Source organism: Calonectris borealis, chromosome 12 (assembly GCF_964195595.1).
Source record: "Calonectris borealis chromosome 12, bCalBor7.hap1.2, whole genome shotgun sequence".
Taxonomy (NCBI): domain Eukaryota; kingdom Metazoa; phylum Chordata; class Aves; order Procellariiformes; family Procellariidae; genus Calonectris; species Calonectris borealis.
This window is the reverse complement of record NC_134323.1, coordinates 20,727,557-20,746,124: the sequence shown is the minus strand read 5'-3', so window position 1 is coordinate 20,746,124 and position 18,568 is coordinate 20,727,557. Positions and strand designations below refer to the sequence as shown.

Below are 18,568 nucleotides of genomic sequence, written 5' to 3'. Positions count from 1 at the left end.
TGGTGTCCCCCCCAGCTTGGGGACACCCCTTTGTCCGCCTCAGCCAGCGGTAGCTGAGGGGGATTTGGGGGTGAAGTTACTTTCTCCCAGCACCTAATAGGGGTTTTGGGGTCCGGCGAGCCTTTGAGGGGCGAGCAGGCAGCGCCGGCGCGGCACTGCAAGGTTCTGCGGGGTTTTGGGGTGCTTGGATCCCCCCCTCTTCTCCTGCTGCCGCTCCTCCGCCCTGGGGGGTTTCTCCCCTCCCTGGGGAGCCGGGAGGGTTTCTGGCCAAGGAGGGATGGCGAGAAATACCGGGTGCACTGTGTTTTGGGGTGGGGGTCCCCGCTCGCGGCCCTGCTGCCACCCGGGTGCGGGGACTTGGGGCACCAAAGTTTGCTGTGCCGCCCCAGCCGGCAGCACCGGCCCCCGCAGCAGCCGGTAAGGGAGGGGGACCCCCCCTCGGGAGGGCTTGGGGTGTTTTGAGAGCATCGGTGCCGAGGGGGGCTGGGGTGCGAGCTCGGGCGCGCGCTCAGGGGCGCGCTGGGGGGGCGCGCTCAGGGTGTGAGTTTGGGGTGCACGCTCGGGGTGCACGCTTAGGATGTGTGCTCAGGGTGCGAGCTCGGGGTGGGAGCTCAGGGTGGGAACTTGAGCTGTTCTTGGGGTGCAGGTTCAGGGTACATGTTTGAGTGCACACTTGGGGTGCACGCTTGGGGTGTACACTCAGGATACTCAGGCTGTGCGCTCAGGGAGCGAGCTCGAGGTGCTCTTGGGGTGCACACTTGGGGTTCACACTTGGGGTGCACCCTCCGGATGCAGCCTTGGGCTGTGAGCTCAGACTGTGAACTCGAGGTGCTCTTGGGGTGCAGGCTCGGGGTGCATGTTCGGGGTGCACACTCGGGGTGCACGCTCCAGATGCAAGCCTGGGCTGTGAGCTCAGACTGGGAGCTCGAGGTGCTCTGGGGGTGAAGTCTCGGGGTGCACACTCAGGCTGTGAGCTCGGGGCGCGCTTGGGGGTGCGCTCCGAGTGGCGGGGGGCGGCGGCGGGGCCCCTCTCCTGGGGGGCCGTGCCCCCGCGTGGCGGTTTCCCCGCGGAAGGTTGTTTGTTTCAGGAAATGGCTTTTGCATGTGGCAGTTGTTACAGGAACGAGCGGCTCTGCCCAAGCGCGCCTGCGCCGGAGCGCGCGAAGGCGAGCCGGGAAGGGCGGCGGAGGGGTGCCGGGGTTAAACTTGGGGGGCTCCCCCCCGGGAGGGGTTGCGGTGTGACATCCCCCCGCAGGGCTGTGCCACGGCGGGGACATGGCTGACCTGCTTAACCGTGGCACCCAGCACGCTCCCACCCTGCACCCTCCTCCCTGCCGGCCACGGGGGTCCCGCTCCCTGTTCCCCCCCCCGCCACGACACCATCCCCTTGCCCGCTCCTTGCTGGTTCTCAACTGCCTGCAGCGGCCGCAGGCAATGCCTGCCCGGCCTCGGAGCCGTCCCCCGCGGCGGGGACTCCTCCAGAGGCTGCAGGTGCAGGGAGACGGGTTGGGGGTTGTTCTTTTTTCCCCCTTAAATTCTATATTTAGCACGCTCCGGTCATGTGGGGGTTCCCGGCGGCAGCTCCTGTTGCGTGAAACTTCTGGCTTTGCTGTTGTTGTTAATGCACTAATTCCTGCGCCCTGGAAAACCCTGCTCCGGTCGGCTCTTTGCTTTCCAGCCACCTCGGAGAGGAAATAAAAAAATTGGAGGAGAAAAGCAAGACAGAGAGGAGGATGGAAGTGTCAGGCTGTGAGATTTAAAGCAATTAGGGGAAATTATGTTCGAGGCGCTGGCAAGCAGAGAAATCGCCGGCGGCAGCTGCCGGGGCGTTGGGAGACGCTGGTGGGCCGGGTCGGGTGGGAGCAGATGGAGATGCGAACCTTCCCCCATGGGCTCGCAGGGATTTCACGAGTGCTGGGCTGGTGGCGGTGACTCAGCGGCCCGAGTCCTGCTGGGGACTGTCACCGCCTCGGGGACTGCCTGGCTGTGGCCTGTGTCACACGCTCCTCGGTGGCTTGCTCTCCCGGCTCGGCTGGCGCGGGATCCAGCCGGCTCCTCTGTGTCCCCTGCATCCCTCTGGTCACCGACGCTTCTGTCCCCTGTATCCCTCTGGTCTCCGATGCTTCTGTCCCCTGCATCCTTCTGGTCACCAATGCTTCTGTCCCCTGTGTCCCTCTGGTCACCGATGCTTCTGTCCCCTGTACCCCTCTGGTCACCGATGCTTCTGTCCCCTGCGTCCCTCTGGTCACCGATGCTTCTGTCCCCTGCGTCCCTCTGGTCACCGATGCTTCTGTCCCCTGTACCCCTCTGGTCACCAATGCTTCTGTCCCCTGCGTCCCTCTGGTCACCGACGCTTCTGTCCCCTGCGTCCCTCTGGTCACCGACGCTTCTGTCCCCTGCGTCCCTCTGGTCATGGGGCTGGAGATGTGCAGCGGGGCTCAGCCGGCTGCAAGGGGACACCGGGCACGGTGGGGACCCGGCATCAAGCATAGCTGAGAACGGGGTGCCAGGGAGGGGACCCCATTCCCCGCCGGTACATATGGGAACCATGCTCAGGGTGGCTTGCCTTGAGATACGTGGGTGCAGTTGTCACCCTGTGGCCGGTGCCAGCGTCCCTCGGGGACAGCAGCATCCTTTGGGGACAGCGGTACCCCTTGGGGACACAGAGCATCCCCGGAGGGCCTGACTGTCAGCTCCCGCAGGCGCGAGGGTGGCACTCAAATGCACGCAGCCTTTTGGGGACCCCCCTCCCTATGGGTGTCCCCAAATTGCTGGCAGCCCCCCGGGCGCTGGAGGGACCCTGGGGCTCCTCCGGCGGGGCAGGACAGGGCCCTCGGTGCCTCGGCGTGCCGGGGAGGACGGCGGCGGGTGCCGGCAGCGGATGCTGCTGACTCAGGACCTTCCCAAATGGTTCCTATTTTTACACCGGGGCCGGTAATATTTAGCCCGTGGATCAAAGCAGATGGAGGGAGCTGGGTGATGCCGCGTAAACACCCGCTTGGCGGGTGCCGCTGGCGCGAGGCGTGAGTCACCGGCGGTTTTCGGCAGCGCCGGGCGGGGACAGCCGCCCCCGGGCTGGGTTTGGGGTGCTCGGGGCTGAGCCCCCCTTTTGGCAGCCCCCCGCTGGGTGCTGGGGTTGGGGGTTGCCCTTCCTCATCCTCGCTGGGTGTGTGGTCAAGGGGTGCGTGAGGGTGATGCTCATGGGATGCTGGGGCGGGTGCTGGGGGATGCTGGGGGGTCTGGGCTGTGTTGGGGTGCCGGGAAGCCCTCCCACCTTCCTCCCTTGCCCACCCCACCATCCTCCTCCTCTTCCTCCTCCTCCTCCTCCTCCTCCTCCTCTTGCCAGTCCTAAATTCGGTCGTCATGGCAACCATGTCAACCACTTTCCAGCTTCCCTGTGATGGTTTGAGGAGGGGAGGGGAGGGAAGAGGGGAGCCAGGGGAAGGGGGGCGGCGGGCGAGGGCTGCACGCAGGGAGGGGGACCGGGGGCATCGCTCCCGCATCGGGGCTTGGGGTGACGCTTCCCAGATGGTTTTTCCCCACTGGGTCCCGTCTGGCGAGCGGGGGCCGGTGCCAGCCCGGTGCGTGCCAAGGGGTCAGGGCTGGGGGTCCTGCCCTGGGGTGGGGGCTCAATCGCAGCCCCCCCAGCTCTGAACGGGTGGCTGGGCACCCCCAAAATTCAGTGCCTGTCTGCAGCCATCCTGCTCATGCCAGGGCCCCGCTGGTGCCCGGGATGTCAGTAGCCCCATGGCTTGGAGGGGGGTGAATTATTCCCAGACACCCCCTTTTTCTCCCTCTTTTCTTCCCCCCCCCCCCCATAATCTCTTTATTCCTGGGCTGAGCCTGGTTCCCGATGGTTTTAAAGGCAGATTTGCCTTTAGCTATATAGGACAGGCTGTAAAGCCGGGCGGCTGCGCAGGTGGGTGAGCAACGCCAGCGCCGGCATCGCCCCGCGGCGGGTGGGCGCCCGGCTGCCCCCCGGGGCTGGCTGCGCCCATGCGGAGCCGCGGTGCCACCGGGGGAGAGCAGGCGCGGTGTAATTACCCCAGGGGGAGTTTGGCCCGCAATAAAAGCGGGGTACCGCTGCCGTCTCCCCGCCGCCGTGCAGTCGTTCCCCTCGGCATCCCCGCTCCCGGGCGCTGCCGGACCCCGATGCCCGGGGGGGTCCCCGGGGTGCTGCGGGCATCACTTACCTCCAAAGCCACGGCGGGGTTTTGGCGGGGAGCAGGTGCTTCCTTTCTCTACGGCGTGTCCCCCCCCTTTCCCTTTCCTACCCGCCGCCTTGGCACCGGCCGGCGGCACCTGCCGGGGACGCTCCTCCTTGGCACGGCACCGCGGCACGTGCGCGGGCACCGCCGGCGGCAGCCGCGCTCGAGGCACCGCCGGCAGCCGGGGAGAGCGGGGCCAGCCCTGCCCTGAGTCTGGCAGTGGGGTGCATATCCCCCCCCCCATTTTATTATTAATTTTTAACTTCATTTCCCGAACGCTATGCTTAATTAACCGCAGCAGCCTCTTGCCACGAGCTGACGCGGGGTATTTATTACACCAAACACCGACGGGAAGGATGCTCCCCCGCCGCAACACCCCTCCGATGGATTATTTCACCGGCATTAAAAAAGCGGGAGGGGGGATACCCCAACCCACCCCCCCCGCAAGGGGCTTTGGGGGGAAGGATGCTGCGTTTCTGCCTCACCGAGCTTTCTCCTTCCCCCCTTCTTTTAATAATAACGCTTTAAAGATGTTTGACATCTGTAACAAACAGCTGGCATCCTGTTATGGAAGAATGTCCTTTTATTTCCGAGCAGGTTGAACTGTCATTAATAGTATAATTAGGTGATTATCGGCGTACAGCAGAAAACTGCTTAATTGCACAGCCAGCTTTGCGAGGATCCCCGGCTCCTTTATTGCTGGATTTGTTTTAGCCGCCTGAATTTTTTCGTGCTGTGTTGTTGTTTTTTTCCACGTTGATTATTATTTTTTAATGCGCGTGGCAGCTGGGGGAGCGTGGCAGCACCGGCGGCGCTGGGGGGGGGGACACGGCAGCGCTGGCACTGGTCCCCCTGTGTGTCCCCCCACCCCATGTCCCCAGGGGATTTATTTTTAACCCTATGCGTGCTGAAGTTGAGGGGTCTGGGAGGGGGGATTGGTGGGGAGACGGGGTTTTGCTGGGTGAAGCACCCGTGGGTGGGAGCACCCGTGGGTGGGAGCGCCCATGGGTGGGAGCTGACCGGGTGCAGAGTTATTCAAGGGAATAAAGGAGACGTCTTTGTTAGCAGCTCAGTGCCGTCAGCTGCCGGTGGGGAGCAGAGCCACCGCTCGGCACGAGGGCACCCATCGTGCCGGGGAGCCTTCACCCACCCTCACCCATCCCTGCAGGCTGGGACCCTCCTCTTCGGGCACCGTGCCCCTCTCCGTCCCCACGGTGCGTGGGGCACTCACGTGGCTCGCTGCGGCTCTCGGGCAGCTGCGATGGAGTTGCTCCATCCCCATCCCCATTCCCGTCCCTGGGATGCGGCGTTTTGGGGGCAGAGCAGATTTTTTGGCGCCCGCCAGACAATAGCGCTTTGTATCTCCCCCCGGTGCCGCCAAACACACTTGTTAGCGCCGCAGCTTTGTGCTGTAAATTTCCATGGAGTAATTACGTCTTAATTTATGATAATCCCGGGCGGGCGGTGGAGGGGGGCAAGCGCCAGGCAAGTTTGGAAGTTGCTTGCCGGGGCCCGGGGTCCCCCGTGGCTCATGCTGACCGTGAACTTCTCCATCTGGGTGCAAAGGCAGCGGATGGGGAGAGCGTCCCCGAGCGGGGACCGGGGCTGTCCCCAGGGGAGCGAGGCCACGTGGGAGTTGGGTATCGGTCCCAGTTGGCAGAGCAGGAGCATCCCCAGCGCGGCGGCCGGTGGTGCTGCCCATCCCACCACCCATCCGGGAGCTCAGGACCCCCTGTGGGTGCATGGGCATGGGTCATCCCGGGATGATGCCGGGATGCCGTGCGTGTCCCGGTGCCGGCTCTCCCAAGCGGGAGGGAACCTCTCCCTTCCCTCAAGCCCCCGGCACCGCTCCGGCATGGGACTGGACCCTTCCCCCTTCCCACCGCTGAATGGCTCATCCCGCCTTTGTCTGGAGGGCTTATTACTGGCAAAATAGAGGCTCTTTTCCCTCGGCCTTCCCGGCGGGTGAATTAGATGCTTTGGCAATTTTCGAGGAGGATGACAGGGAGGGGAGGAAGGCTCTCATTGCCTGGCGGAGGACCCTGGCACCAGGCAGGGTGCTGGCACTCTCCGGCAAGGGTGTGGGATGGGCAGCGAAGGGCTCCCCATGTCCCCTCCAAAGCCACCGAGGCACCGCCGGGAGCAGCCGTGGGCATCCCGTGGGATTTGGGGAGCATTTAATGCACTCCCCGTGGAGGGAGGCAGGTTTGGGCAACGCGTGCCCGGTGCCACCAAGCGTCTCCTGCAGAGCTGGGAGGGTGCTGGCACCCATGCAACCCACCACCCATTGCCGACGGGGGGCTGTGGGTGCCGTGGGCACCCTGTCCCATGCCCAAGGGTGGGTTTTGTCCCCGGAGAGGGGTAAAAGCCCAGGGCTGCGCCCGCTGCACCTGCAGCCGGGTCCCCGTTGGGAGGCAGCGCACACCCAGTGACATTTACCAAGCGTAAAAATTCAATTAATTCCAGCAGGCAGATTAAATATAAGTGAATTTTAATAATTTGCTCGAAAGGCTGAGGATTACTGTAGGCGAAAAGGGAAGATGCTGCGCGCGCGGGGGCACTGGCCGGCCTTCTCGGCACCGGCACATGGGATCGCTGGCGCTAATCACCCTAAATCCCGGCGTGGGGAGGGGGGGTCTGCTCCCCTCGGCGCTGAACCCCTGGACCTGGGTTTTGGTTGATCTTCCCCTGTGACGAAGAACGTGCCGGAGCCATCCCAGCGGTGCTGGCACAGTCCGGCTCCATGGGCATTGCCGCTGCTTCAGACCCTCCTCGCTGGTGCCCGTTTCTTGGGGGGCTTCATGGAAAGGGGTGAGACCCATCAAGGGGGTGGTGGGAGCCTGGGCTTTCCCCTGGGGACCCCATGGGACGTTGCAGGGGGAGCCGGGGCTCCCGGGCGAGGAGCAAGCCAAGATCTCGCCAAGCAGCATCTTGTAAATAAAAAGCCGGTGACGCGGGGCACCGATTGCTAGCAGATGGCACCGGTATTAGGAAAATGAAAATACATGCAGTAAATTTGCCGTTTGCCAGCGTTAATTTCTTATCCCAAGGTAAAACCTTCCCTCTGGCCCGTGCCGGGCCATCTGCACGGTCGTAAAGCGCGGCGCTGCGGTGCGTGCGGGGGGACCCCGGGAGCACGGGGGGGACCCCCCATCCCGCCCGGCCCCCCGGCTTTGACGGCGGCGCAATGGGATTGATGGAGATTGCCCGTGACCTTTGCTAGGACACGAGGTATTACCATTAATACTTCTGTATTTCCGGAGTTCGTGCCATGCATAAATCTCATATCAAGTCGGGCGGGCAGAGTAATCTGCCAGGCGGCGTTATTAATACCCGTTATTAATACCCGTTATTAATACCCGCTGCCCCCCCGGTGCCGGAGCCCTTCGTTAGCTGCTCGTGCATGGGGTGAGGGATGGGGGCTGCACCCTTTAAACCCCTCCACCTTTTTGGGGTGCAGCCAGGGCAGGCGCTGGGAAATCCCCGGCGCTGACTGAGTCACCGGCTGCTTTCCGCCGGCAGCGGGGGGTCCCCTGTGGGCACCCACCCCCATGATGGGGGGGTAGTTTTTGGCTACGGACCCCCTTGGCTCTGCCGGGGAGGGGATGGGAGTGCCTCAAAGGCAGCAGGCTGGCGGGAGGCATCCCCTCGCCTTGCCCTGGCACCTCCTAACTCTGCCCCATAGCCCCCGGCTCATCTGGGTCCTGGCCCCCCGCCCCTGCCTGCAGCCCCCCGCCCTGCCCCTGCCTCCCCCCTGCCCCGCCAGGACCTGCCCCGTGCAAGATCCAGCCTGCGTGAAACTCTAATCTCCAATTTTATTCGCTCGGCTCCAGCTGATTTGCATAATCCACATAATCACCCCGGTTTTAATTGCCCACAACTCTGCAGAAAGATCATGTGGTTAAGTGGTAAATCATAATTAGATAAATAATTGGCTTGGCCGCAGCAAGCTGCTTTGTTATACCTGCCATCTGCTGGGCAAGGGCTTCTCGCGCCGAGAACAATGCGCCGCTGACGGCAAAGCCTGCGCTGCCCGCGGCAGGGCTGCGCCGAGCTGCATGGGGACAGGGATGGGGACGGGGGACGTGGATGGGAGGGCAGCCTGGCTGCACCGGGCATTGCCCGCTCCTGGCCTGTGCAATGCCCGGTAGCGCTGTGCAAGGCTCCGCAGCACCGTGCAATGCCCGACGGCACCGTGCCATGCCCAGCAGCACTGTGCAGTGCCCGATGGCACTGTGCGGTGCCCAGCAGCACCGTGTGATGCCCAGCAACACCATGCAACGTGAAGCAGCACTGTGCAGTCCCTAGCCCTGTCCCACATGATGCCCAGTGGCACTGTTCAATGCCTGGTGGCACCGTGCAGTGCCCAGCAGCACTGTGTAATGCCCAGCAGCACTGTGCAATGCCCAGCAGCACCATGCAATGCCTGGCAGCACCGTGCAGTGTGCGGCAGCACAGTGCAATGCCCAGCAGCACCATGCAGTGCCCAGCAGCACCGTGCAGTGCCCAACAGCACGGTGCGGCAGCACAGTGCAATGCCCGGCAGCACCATGCAGTGCCCAGCAGCACCGTGCAGTGCCCAGCAGCACCGTGCAGTGCCCAACAGCACCGTGCAATGCCCAGCAGCACAGTGCAATGCCCAGCAGCACAGTGCAATGCCCAACAGCACCATGCAGTGCCCAGCAGCACCGTGCAGTACCCAGCAGCTCCCTTCCGCGTGGTGCCCGGCCCCAACCCACGTGATGCCTGGCAGCCCCATGCAATGCCCGGCGGTGCTGCGTGATGCCCAGCACCCAGCCGCGTGCCCCATGTAGCCCTTCAGCCCCCAGCAGCAGCTCATGCGAAGGGGAGGGGTGGGGGCTGTACCCCGCTTCTCCCCAGGCAAGGGGGGGACCTCGAGGGACGGCTAGCACCCAGATCTGGGCAGCGGGAGCCGAGAGGAGCCGCTGTCCCAGCCTGGATGCTGCACAGAGGGGCTCAGGGGCCAGCAGCATCCTTTGGGCACAGGCACTTTATTTTCAAAGCCCCCAGCTCGCTCTGCCAGGGCAGAAAGGGGGGAGAAAGTTGCTGTGAAGTGAAGCTTTCGCCAGCCTGGTTTCCTATGGGCTTAAAAAGCACCCAGGGCTGGTTGGGCTGGGCAGGGGAAGGCAAGGAAGGGAGAAAAATAATCCCACATCACGCCAGCCCCGGCCCCTCCCTGGTGCTGTGCCCCCCAAACGAGCTCTTATTAGTTTGCTTGTTGTCGTTTGCCAGATCAATGGTCCATGGAGGAGCGATCGATGGAGACCCAGCCGGCTAATAGTGGCGCGCGCTTGGACGCTCGGGGCCGGGCCGGGCTCCCCGGGGAGCCCCGAATCCCATCCCCTGGTGACAAGGTGCTCCTCACCCCGGGGGACCCATCCGGACCCCTCCAAGGGTGCTGGTGGTGAGCTGGGTGCCAAGGAGCTGGCCGAGGGGAGGGGGATGCTCCTGGGATGGGTCCTGGGCTCTGCCTCGAGGACCCCAAAAATGGGCAAAGGCTGTGCCTGCATCTCTCCATCCCTGGGGACGCTTGGGGACACCAAACCCGGCCACCTCCCTTCGTTTCGACTGCGTGCGGGGCGGTGGGGAGGGAGGGCAGGAGCGCGGGCTCCGATCGATCAATTAATTAATTGAGCGTGTTGTAGGTGCGGCGACAGAGCTGTTTTAATGAGGGGTGGAAGATGTGCGGTGGGACATCACCGGTGGTCCCCGGTGGCTCTCAAAGGGGTGACGGGGTGCATGGCAGGGGGACGACGGGCACGCGCTGCCCTTGGCTGCCTGCCCTCCCTCCTGCCCGCACAGGCAGCCGCCGGGACCCTGCCTGCTGCATTCAGGCAGCGTGGGGGGGTGGGGGGGGGCTTGACAATACGAGGCCATTAGCATTGAAAATCCATGCAAAGCAGCTGTTCCCGCTCGGAGCTTGCAGCTGGATGCAGCTCCGGAGCGGGAGCCGAGGCGCTGAGAGGAGGAGAAAGACTGGGGGACCGTGGAGCATCACCCCAAATTCCTCGGGGACCCATCCAGAGCCAGCACGGAGGTGCCTTGCAAGAGGGCTTGGCCGAATGGGCTCCACCCGAGGCGAGGTCCTGCGCCGTGGGTGCGGATCCGTCCCGGGGGAGGATGCAGGATGCTCATCTCTCCCTGCTCCCTCGGCCTCCCGCCGCGCTGGGTTTTTTTCCGCTCCATTTGCCAAGGGCTGGAGCTGCTGCCTGATCGTATTTGGTAATAAATTATTAGTTCCAGCGCTCGGGAGCCCGGGAGCTCAAAATAGCTGCTTTTAAAGCGGGTGGCTGGTGCAGGTTGAGTTCAATGGCAATCTGCTCTGAAGGGCACTTCGTGCTCATTAGGGGCCTTTCAAGGTGCTGGGGTGGGGTGGGAGGGGGCTGAAACCAAGGTGCTAAACCTGCCTGCGCCGCATTTCCCGGCAGCCGCCTGCAGCGGGGACCGAGCCCCCCTGCCCACACCTCCTTGCTCCTCCTGGAAGGACCCTGAGGTTTCGGGGTGCTGGGAGCCCGTCCCTGCCCCAGCACTGCCCGCTCCTGCCTGCCCGCGGCGGCTGCCGGCGTGTTTATTTGTCTCCAGCCCCACCAGGCAGCCAGACTGGTTCTGCTCTCGCTGCCGGAGGAGGCTCCCGCTGCCAAAAAACCCGCCAGCGTCATCAGGAGCAGATGGAGAGAAGATGGCACGCTCCCAGCTCCCAGCCCTGCGCCGGGGATGCGGGGGGCCGGGGGGGGCCGGGGGACAGGGACACCCCCCCTCCAGGAACCAGGGGCTTGGGGTCCTGCACCGTCAGGGATGCTGGTGCCATGTGCGGCACCGCGGGAAGGGGTGCCAGGACACGGGGGTGGCACAGGGAAGGGTGAGGAGGACACGGCGATGGCCCTGCCATCCTCCTCCTCCTCCTCCTCCTCCTGCCGGGCAGGGTCCTGCCGGCTCCCGCGGGCAGGCAGCCAGCAGGCACCGGGAATGCCAGACGCTCCCTGCGCCGCTGCGCCCGGGCACATGCCGCGGGAGGGACGGGGACGGGGTGGCACATCGCCTGGTCACCGGTCCCCAACCGGCCTCAGCAGGGGACCCAGGGGTCCTGTGGTCCCCGCACCCCCCACCCTGCCATAGAGTGGGGGGCAGCGGAGGGGCACCCTGCCCCGTTTAGGGGTTTGGCTCCCCGCCCCGGTGAGGCAACCGCTGGCGTGACCCCGGGCTGCTGCCAGGCTCCGAACTTGACCTGTTTTTCCGCACGGATCTGCCTGCCAGGAAAGGCAGCTGGGGAGGGGCGGGAGGAGGGCGAGAGCTGGGGGGGAGGCCCCACCTCGCCGTGGGGCGGCGCGGCGTCCCCAGCCACCACGGGGACGGCAGCACCCGCAGAGGTGAGTGGCACCCATGCCACGCCGGTGACGGGATGCCGGGGGGACGCAGCGCGGTCCCACATCCCCATCCCCACGCGGATGCTCGTGCCTGACCAGCTCTCCGCTGCGGCGTGCCTCAGTTTCCCCAGCTGGCAGTTCTCCCGCGGAGCAGCCTGGGGACGCCCGGACAGACGGACGCCACCTCCGTCGGGGCAAGGCGGGTGAGCGGCGTTGCTCGGGCCCCAGCCGGGGCGGAGGCGCCGATTTTATCACCGGGCAGGAGTGGCAAAACTGGTTTGGAGCCTGGCTGGGGCAGCGGCACAGCTCATGTTAGCGAGCCAGCCCCGGGGGGAACGCGAGCTCCCCGCATGCTTCCCGGCGAGCTGCTGGCTCGGAGCTGCCCTACGCTCTCCCGGCAAATCCCGGCGAGATCATGAGTTTGTTGGGAGGCGTTTGGGGCCGCCGAGATCAGCTGAGCATCACACGGGTGATGCTCCGCCGCCAGCCCCGTGCCCCGGCGTGTGGGTGAACGTGCTAATCCCTGCCGGCTGGTTAGCAAATGGTCTCCTGCCTTGAACTGGGGCTGGGGGGGTTATACTGGAGTTAAGAGCTGGGTGGGCATGGGGAAGTGCTGGGGGGGGTGCCGGGCTGTGCCTGGGGGGTGCAGGGCTGTGCCAAGGGGGTGCCAGGCAGTGCCCAAGGGATGCAGGGCTGTGTCCGGGGGCATGGGGCTATGCCTGAAGGGTATGGGGCTGTGCCTGGGGCGTGCAGGGCTGCGCCAAGGGGGTGCCAGGCAGTGCCCAAGGGATGCAGGGCTGTGTCTGGGGGCATGGGGCTATGCCTGAAGGGTATGGGGCAGTGCCTGGGGGGTGCAGGGCTGCGCTCAGGGGATGCAGGGCTGTGTCTTGGGGCTGTGGGGCAGTGCCTGGGGGGCGCGGGGCTATGCCCGGGGCTGCAGAGCAGTGCCCAGGGGATGCCAGGCTGTGCCCGGGGTGCTGCAGCCCCTTGGGACAGCGCATGGGTGCACGGCGCTGCGAGCAGAGCGGGGTGCCACGCTCCGTGGGGGGGGAACCCAGATGCTTATCTGGGGGTCCCCGGGCTGGTGCAAAGCCTGGGGGTGCCTGGGCCCGGCCGGCGCGGCGGGTTGGCTTCCCAGCTGTTCTGGTAATGAATTTACATGAGCCGAGCGTGTCGACAAGGCGGCAGTCAATGGCTGAGAGCACCGGAGTTAATAAATGCTTGTATAATGAGGGCAGAGGGGAGCGCGCGCCGCCGCGCCGGCCGCCTCTCCTGGGGCCGGGGGGCAAAGATTAATCAACGCTGAGTGGCACTCGCGGCCCCCCCGCCCCGGCTCCCGCAGCGCCCGGCCACCCTCTGCCGCGGGATGCTCCGGGGTCTCCGGCATCGCCGGTGCCTCGAGCTGCCTCCAGCCCTGCTGGGAGCTGGGGGGGGGGGGCTGCCCCTCGGCCCCCCCCGCCCGCCTGCCCACCCATGAGCGGGGCTAATTTTAGGCTGGTGTTAATGAAGCTGCTCGTTTGGAAGTCTATTTTAAGGGCCCTGACATCAGCAGTTGCTGTTTTGGGAGGTGGAGAGCCCTGGAGCGGCTGGCCGTGACAGCTGGGGGGGGGGGGGACACGGGGTGGGCTGCACCCTCCCGCTCCACAGCACCGTCGCCCCCACCCTTAGAGGCCACCGTGCCCTATAGCGGCTCTGCGCTTTGGGGTGCAACGATGGGGACTTGGGGGTGCCATGGTGAGGAGCTATGAAGGTGCAATGGTGGGGAGCTAGGGGTGCTGTGGTGGGGGCTTGGGGGTGCAATGGTGGGGATTCGAACACGCAGTGGTGGGGATTTGGGGTTGCAGTGCTGGGGACCCAGGGATGCAATACTGGGGATTTGAGGGTTCAGTGGCAGGGATTTGGGGGTTCAATGGTGGCAGTTAGGGGTGCGGCAGGGGTGCTTTGGGTTTTGGCAGCACCATGTGAGTCAAAGGGCTGCCTCCCCTCCCCATCGGGATGCTGAAGTCCCCGTGTCCCCCCGAAACACCCCTCTCCCTCCTTGTGGGGCTCCGCCAAGCCCCCCTGCACTGAGCGCGCGGGGCTTGCGCCCACCTGCTCGCTTCCCCCCCTCGCATGGGTGCGTTTCGGGCTGGGGGAGGGTGAACTAGAGGGAAGGTTTTGCTTGTCCTGCTGGTTGTTCCTGCTCCTGGATTCGGGGATCCGCTCTCCCCGCTCCCATCCCCGTGTCCCTGTCTAACGCGGGCTGCTCTTGTTCGCAGGCATGAGCCATGAGCCGAAGTCGCCGTCCCTAGGAATGCTCTCCACCGCCACCCGCACCACCGCCACCGTCAGCCCCCTCACCCCCTCGCCCCTCAACGGCTCCATCGTCCCCAATGGCAGCCCGGCAGCCAGCAGCACTTTGTCCGTCCAGGCAGCACCTTCCTCCAGCTTCGCCGCCGCTCTCCGCAAGCTCGCCAAGCAAGCCGAGGAGCCCAGAGGTAGGGGACGATGATGGGGACGGGGACGAGGACCGGGGGGATGCTGAGCATCAGTGCCTTTCCCCGCCGCCGCCACCCGGGAGCCGGCGGACGGCGTTTTCTCGCCATTTCCCGAGCTAATGTCTTTCTCCGGCGTCGTGTCTCGAGGGGGCAGTTTAGAAATTCAATTCAGCCGGAGTAATCCAAATGCCGTATCACTCGCCATACCCCGGGAGAAAGTCTGGGAGAGCGCAACGCGGGGGGACCTGTCCCTCCCTCCCTGTCCCCCCAGCGCCGCTCCCTCCCACCATGCTTCACCGAAATGCTGTTTTTTTTCCGGAGGGTCCTCAAATCTGTTCCTTCCCCAGCCGAATTGCCCGGCTAAACAGCAAATTTGGCTGCCCCCGGGATGTCCCTGTCCCTCGTCACCCTGTGATGGGCTGGCTGCCGCATCCTCCATCGCACCCCCTCCCGCTTGCAATGGGGGCTGTGAGCTGCTGCCGCGGTGCCGGAGCACCCCGAGGTCCCCGCCTGTGGGAATCGCCGGGGCTGTCCCGGTGCGCAGCGGGAAGCAGCCTGTCCCCGGGCTGTGAAGCATTTCACCAGGAGGCTGCTGGCATCATCAATTTGCAAGGAAATAGTATTTATCCCTGGTATTTCCACTGGTGGGCACTCCCCGTTGGGTCGTTGGCCACTGCCCGGGCACTTTGGTCCCTGGGGAGGACGCTTGACCCTTGGCAAGATGTTTTTTGCAAAGTCCTGTTTGCAAGGTCTTTTTGGAAGATCCTTTTTGCAAGATCCTTTCTGGAAGATCCTTTTTGCAAGGCCCTTTTTTGCAAGATCCCTTTTGCAAGGCTTTTTTTGGAAGACCCTTTTTGCAAGCGCCATCTGCAAGACCCTCCTCGCAGCCCCCCACCGCCCACAAAATGCCCCGGCACGGCCGTGACCCGAAGCCTCCGGCGTCGGCTGCTCCCGAGGAAGCACGTGGGGACGCCGGGTCCCTGTGACGCCGAGGGGACGAGGTCTCGGTGATGCTTCAGCCTCGCTGCAAGCTCCAGGCTGTCCCCAGCTGCCTGCCCCAGAGCCCATCGGCTTCCTTCGGGGTGGTCGGTTGGGTTTGGGGGGATTATATTGCCTTTTTTTCCACCCACACCCCACAGCTCGTGCTCCCACCGTGCTGCTCAGCCCATCCGAAGAGACGTCAGTGGGTTTTGGCATGGATTTTGTGGCACTGGAGAGAAGAAGCCGCATTCCCTTTGGATTTCCCCTTAATTACCGCATCGTTTGTTTGCAAAAAAACCCTGTCCTCGCCCATCTGGGTGCCCGAAGTGGCTTATCCCAGAGGTTTTTAATAGGCGTGGGTTTGGGTCCGTGTCGGGAAGGGGCTTCCTCTCCGCACCATGGTTTTTACCCCTGGGAAATGAATTGCTTTGCCCCCAAATCCTCACCCCGCTTCCCTTCCCACAACGGGAGATGCTCCACCGTGGCGGGGCAGCCGATGGGGTGATGCCGACCGGCTCCACTCGGGATCGGCGGCTTTTTTACCGGCTTTACGGACCGGCAGCTGTGCTGCGGCCGGGGCATCCGTAGGGATGTCCCGCTTCCCTGCAGCATCCCCGGCTGCAGGGGCTCATCCCGACCGACTCCATCCCAGCAAGACCCCAAGAAACCATCACCTGGCCAGGGGCTCCTGCCGCCCATCCTGCCCAGGGCTGTCTGCAGGGTGGGTTTCATTCCCCCCGTGCCTTCCTTTCTTCCCCCCCCCTCCTCCTTCGGGGTCTCAGCTGTTAATTACATTTGCCTGTCAGCCTGGGCTGCTAATCTGCTATCGCCGAGCGGAAAGCGGGAGGTCAGAAAACAAAGGTGACACCATCACATTGTGCCTCTTGTCATCTCCAATCCAGATTAGTTTCATTGACTAACTCCTGGCTGAATACCACCAGTTAATTATAACGATCACAAACCCTCCCGTTTAAAGCCACACAGCGAGAATTAAGGTTCTGAAGTAAGACTTTAGCTTCATTAATTGCCGGGCTCATTGTGATGGTATTGATTGTTAACGCTATCGCGTGGTGAGTAATGGCTTCCCAGCTCAGAGGGGATTAGGCTGCTAATTGTTGTTGGCCTTGTGCTGACAAGATAGACTTCAGTGGGTGTCAAATCCGTATCGGCGGCTTCCTTTGTCGCGGGCAGCCTTTCTCTTTCCCCGAGTCTTGCCGCTCTTGAAATGAAAGCGATTCGGAGCGACTCGGGAATAATTAATAAGGCAGGGCGGCAGCGGGCCGCTCCGCTTGGCCCCTCCGCTCCGCCGAGCATCCTTCCCGGGGGCTGGGGATGCTCCTGCCTCCTGCGGCGTTCCCAGCCCCGCCGCCTCCCGGCTCCCTCCCGGTCTTACCCTGGCGCCGGGGGTAAGCGTGGTGAGGAGTGCGTGGGGCGCTTGGAGGGGGATGGAGATGGGTTGGATGCTTGCAGGGCGAGGAGCTGACCTGCACGCTCGGAGGAGCCAAACTGCATGGTTGCAGGGTGAGGAGCCAGCTTGCACGCTCAGAGGAGCCAAGTTGCATGGTTGCAGGGTGAGGAGCCAGCTTGCACGCTCAGAGGAGCCAAGTTGCATGGTTGCAGGGTGAGGAGGCAGTTTGCATGCTCAGAGGAGCCAAGTTGCGTGGTTGCAGGGCAAGGAGCTGGCTTGCGTGCTCAGAGGAGCCAAGTTGCGTGGTTGCAGGGTGAGGAGGCAGTTTGCATGCTCAGAGGAGCCAAGTTGCATGGTTGCAGGGTGAGGAGGCAGTTTGCATGCTCAGAGGAGCCAAGTTGCGTGGTTGCAGGGCAAGGAGCTGGCTTGCGTGCTCAGAGGAGCCAAACTGCATGGTTGCAGGGTGAGGAGCCAGCTTGCACGCTCAGAGGAGCCAAGTTGCATGGTTGCAGAGTGAGGAGCCAGCTTGCATGCTCAGAGGAGCCAAGTTGCATGGTTGCAGAGTGAGGAGCCAGCTTGTGTGCTCAGGGGAGCCAAGTTGCATGGTTGCAGAGTGAGGAGCCAGCTTGCACGCTCGGGGGAGCCAAATTGCATGGTTGCAGAGTGAGGAGCCAGCTTGTGTGCTCAGGGGAGCCAAGTTGCATGGTTGCAGAGTGAGGAGCCAGCTTGCACGCTCAGAGGAGCCAAGTTGCATGGTTGCAGGGCAAGGAGCTGACTTGCGTGCTCAGGGGAGCCAAACTGCATGGTTGCAGGGTGAGGAGCCAGCTTGCACGCTCAGGGGAGACGAGGCCTCTCTCCGTGCCAGGCTCAGTGCCAGGGTGGGGACCATCGTCACCTCTCGGCTGGCATCCTGCGGTGACCACGGGCCACCCCTCGGCGGCCAGTAGCTGATCCCTGCCAGCATGGCAGAAACCTTCCCTCAGCCCAGACTCTGGGCTGGTGGGAGCGGGGTTTTGGGGGGTAGGAGCCCCCAGGCTGCCTGGGGGGGTGTTAGGAGCGGGCGATGTGCCGCGGGAGCAGACGCCAGGCGCCGGGCGCCCTAGTTAATGTTGAATTTGTATTTCTGCTCCAGCTCTGCTTTTCTACCCACATCGCTTTAATTCCATTTTTATATTTTTCCCTTGCAAATACCAGCAGCAGCCCCGGGTTGGGTGTAATTTAAAATACAGATGCATACGCAAATAAAGCCAAAGCCTTGCCCAAGGGTTCCGGGCAGTGACTCCTTCGTCCCAACGTCTCTGAGTGCCCTGGCTCCTGCACGGCAACTTTTGCAGCCGAATTAAGGGTTCGGCTTGAGAAGATGCAGCCACCCGGGGTCGGCATCGCATCGGTGTCGCTTGTGCCAGGGCACGGGCAGGGCTTGCTGTGCCCATAAAGGGCTTTTTGGGAGGTGGGGGGTGGCAGTCCCCATTAGATAGAGGCACGAGGGCGCCCGTCCCACCGCGTGGGGCAAAGCCTTTTAGCACTGGGGGGAACCTCTCTTGGGACAGGGCTCCCCTGGGATGGGAGGGTGGGGGTCCAGCCTGGGGGGCTGGAGGGATGCCACCCATCCCTGGTCCCTGCAACGGGGCATCCCACCGGGGATGGCTTCAGCTTGTAGAGGGCAATTTCAGCTTTAACCTTTTTCCCTGTTTATTTTCATTTTTCAGGGTCCTCGATAAGTAGCGAGTCGTCCCCGGTCTCCTCGCCGGCCACCAACCACAGCTCCCCCGCCAGCACGCCCAAACGCGGCCCCATGGGCCCCATCATCGTGCCCCCGGGGGGGCACAGCGTGCCCAGCACGCCGCCCGTCGTCACCATCGCCCCCACGAAAACGGTCAACGGGGTCTGGAGGAGCGAGGGCAGACAGGTATGGCCGTGTTCGGGGGGTGTCCGGCCCCCCCCAAAGGATGGAGGGTGTGGGATGCCGTGCACGGCACTGGTTGTGCCAAGCGTGGTCCGAGGTGCCAGGAGCCGCACTGCCACGCGGCTCCCGAGGGGCTGCCCCCCATTTTGTCCCTTCTCCTCCCCGCCATGTCCCCCGGCTGCCGTCGTCCCCAGGCTGCCATC

At 64.1% G+C, this 18,568-nt stretch overlaps 1 protein-coding gene across 3 annotated transcripts in view; it reads left to right on the top strand.

The window, feature by feature from the left end:
- GSE1 (Gse1 coiled-coil protein) overlaps positions 1 to 18,568 on the top strand; it is a 64,649-nt gene that overhangs the window by 34,147 nt on the left and 11,934 nt on the right. For all 3 annotated transcript variants that reach the window (XM_075161544.1, XM_075161542.1, XM_075161543.1), the window contains exons 2-3: positions 13,852 to 14,070; positions 18,169 to 18,368. In XM_075161544.1, the coding sequence (XP_075017645.1) occupies positions 13,852 to 14,070; positions 18,169 to 18,368 (419 nt within the window). The remainder of the gene's footprint in view (positions 1 to 13,851; positions 14,071 to 18,168; positions 18,369 to 18,568) is intronic.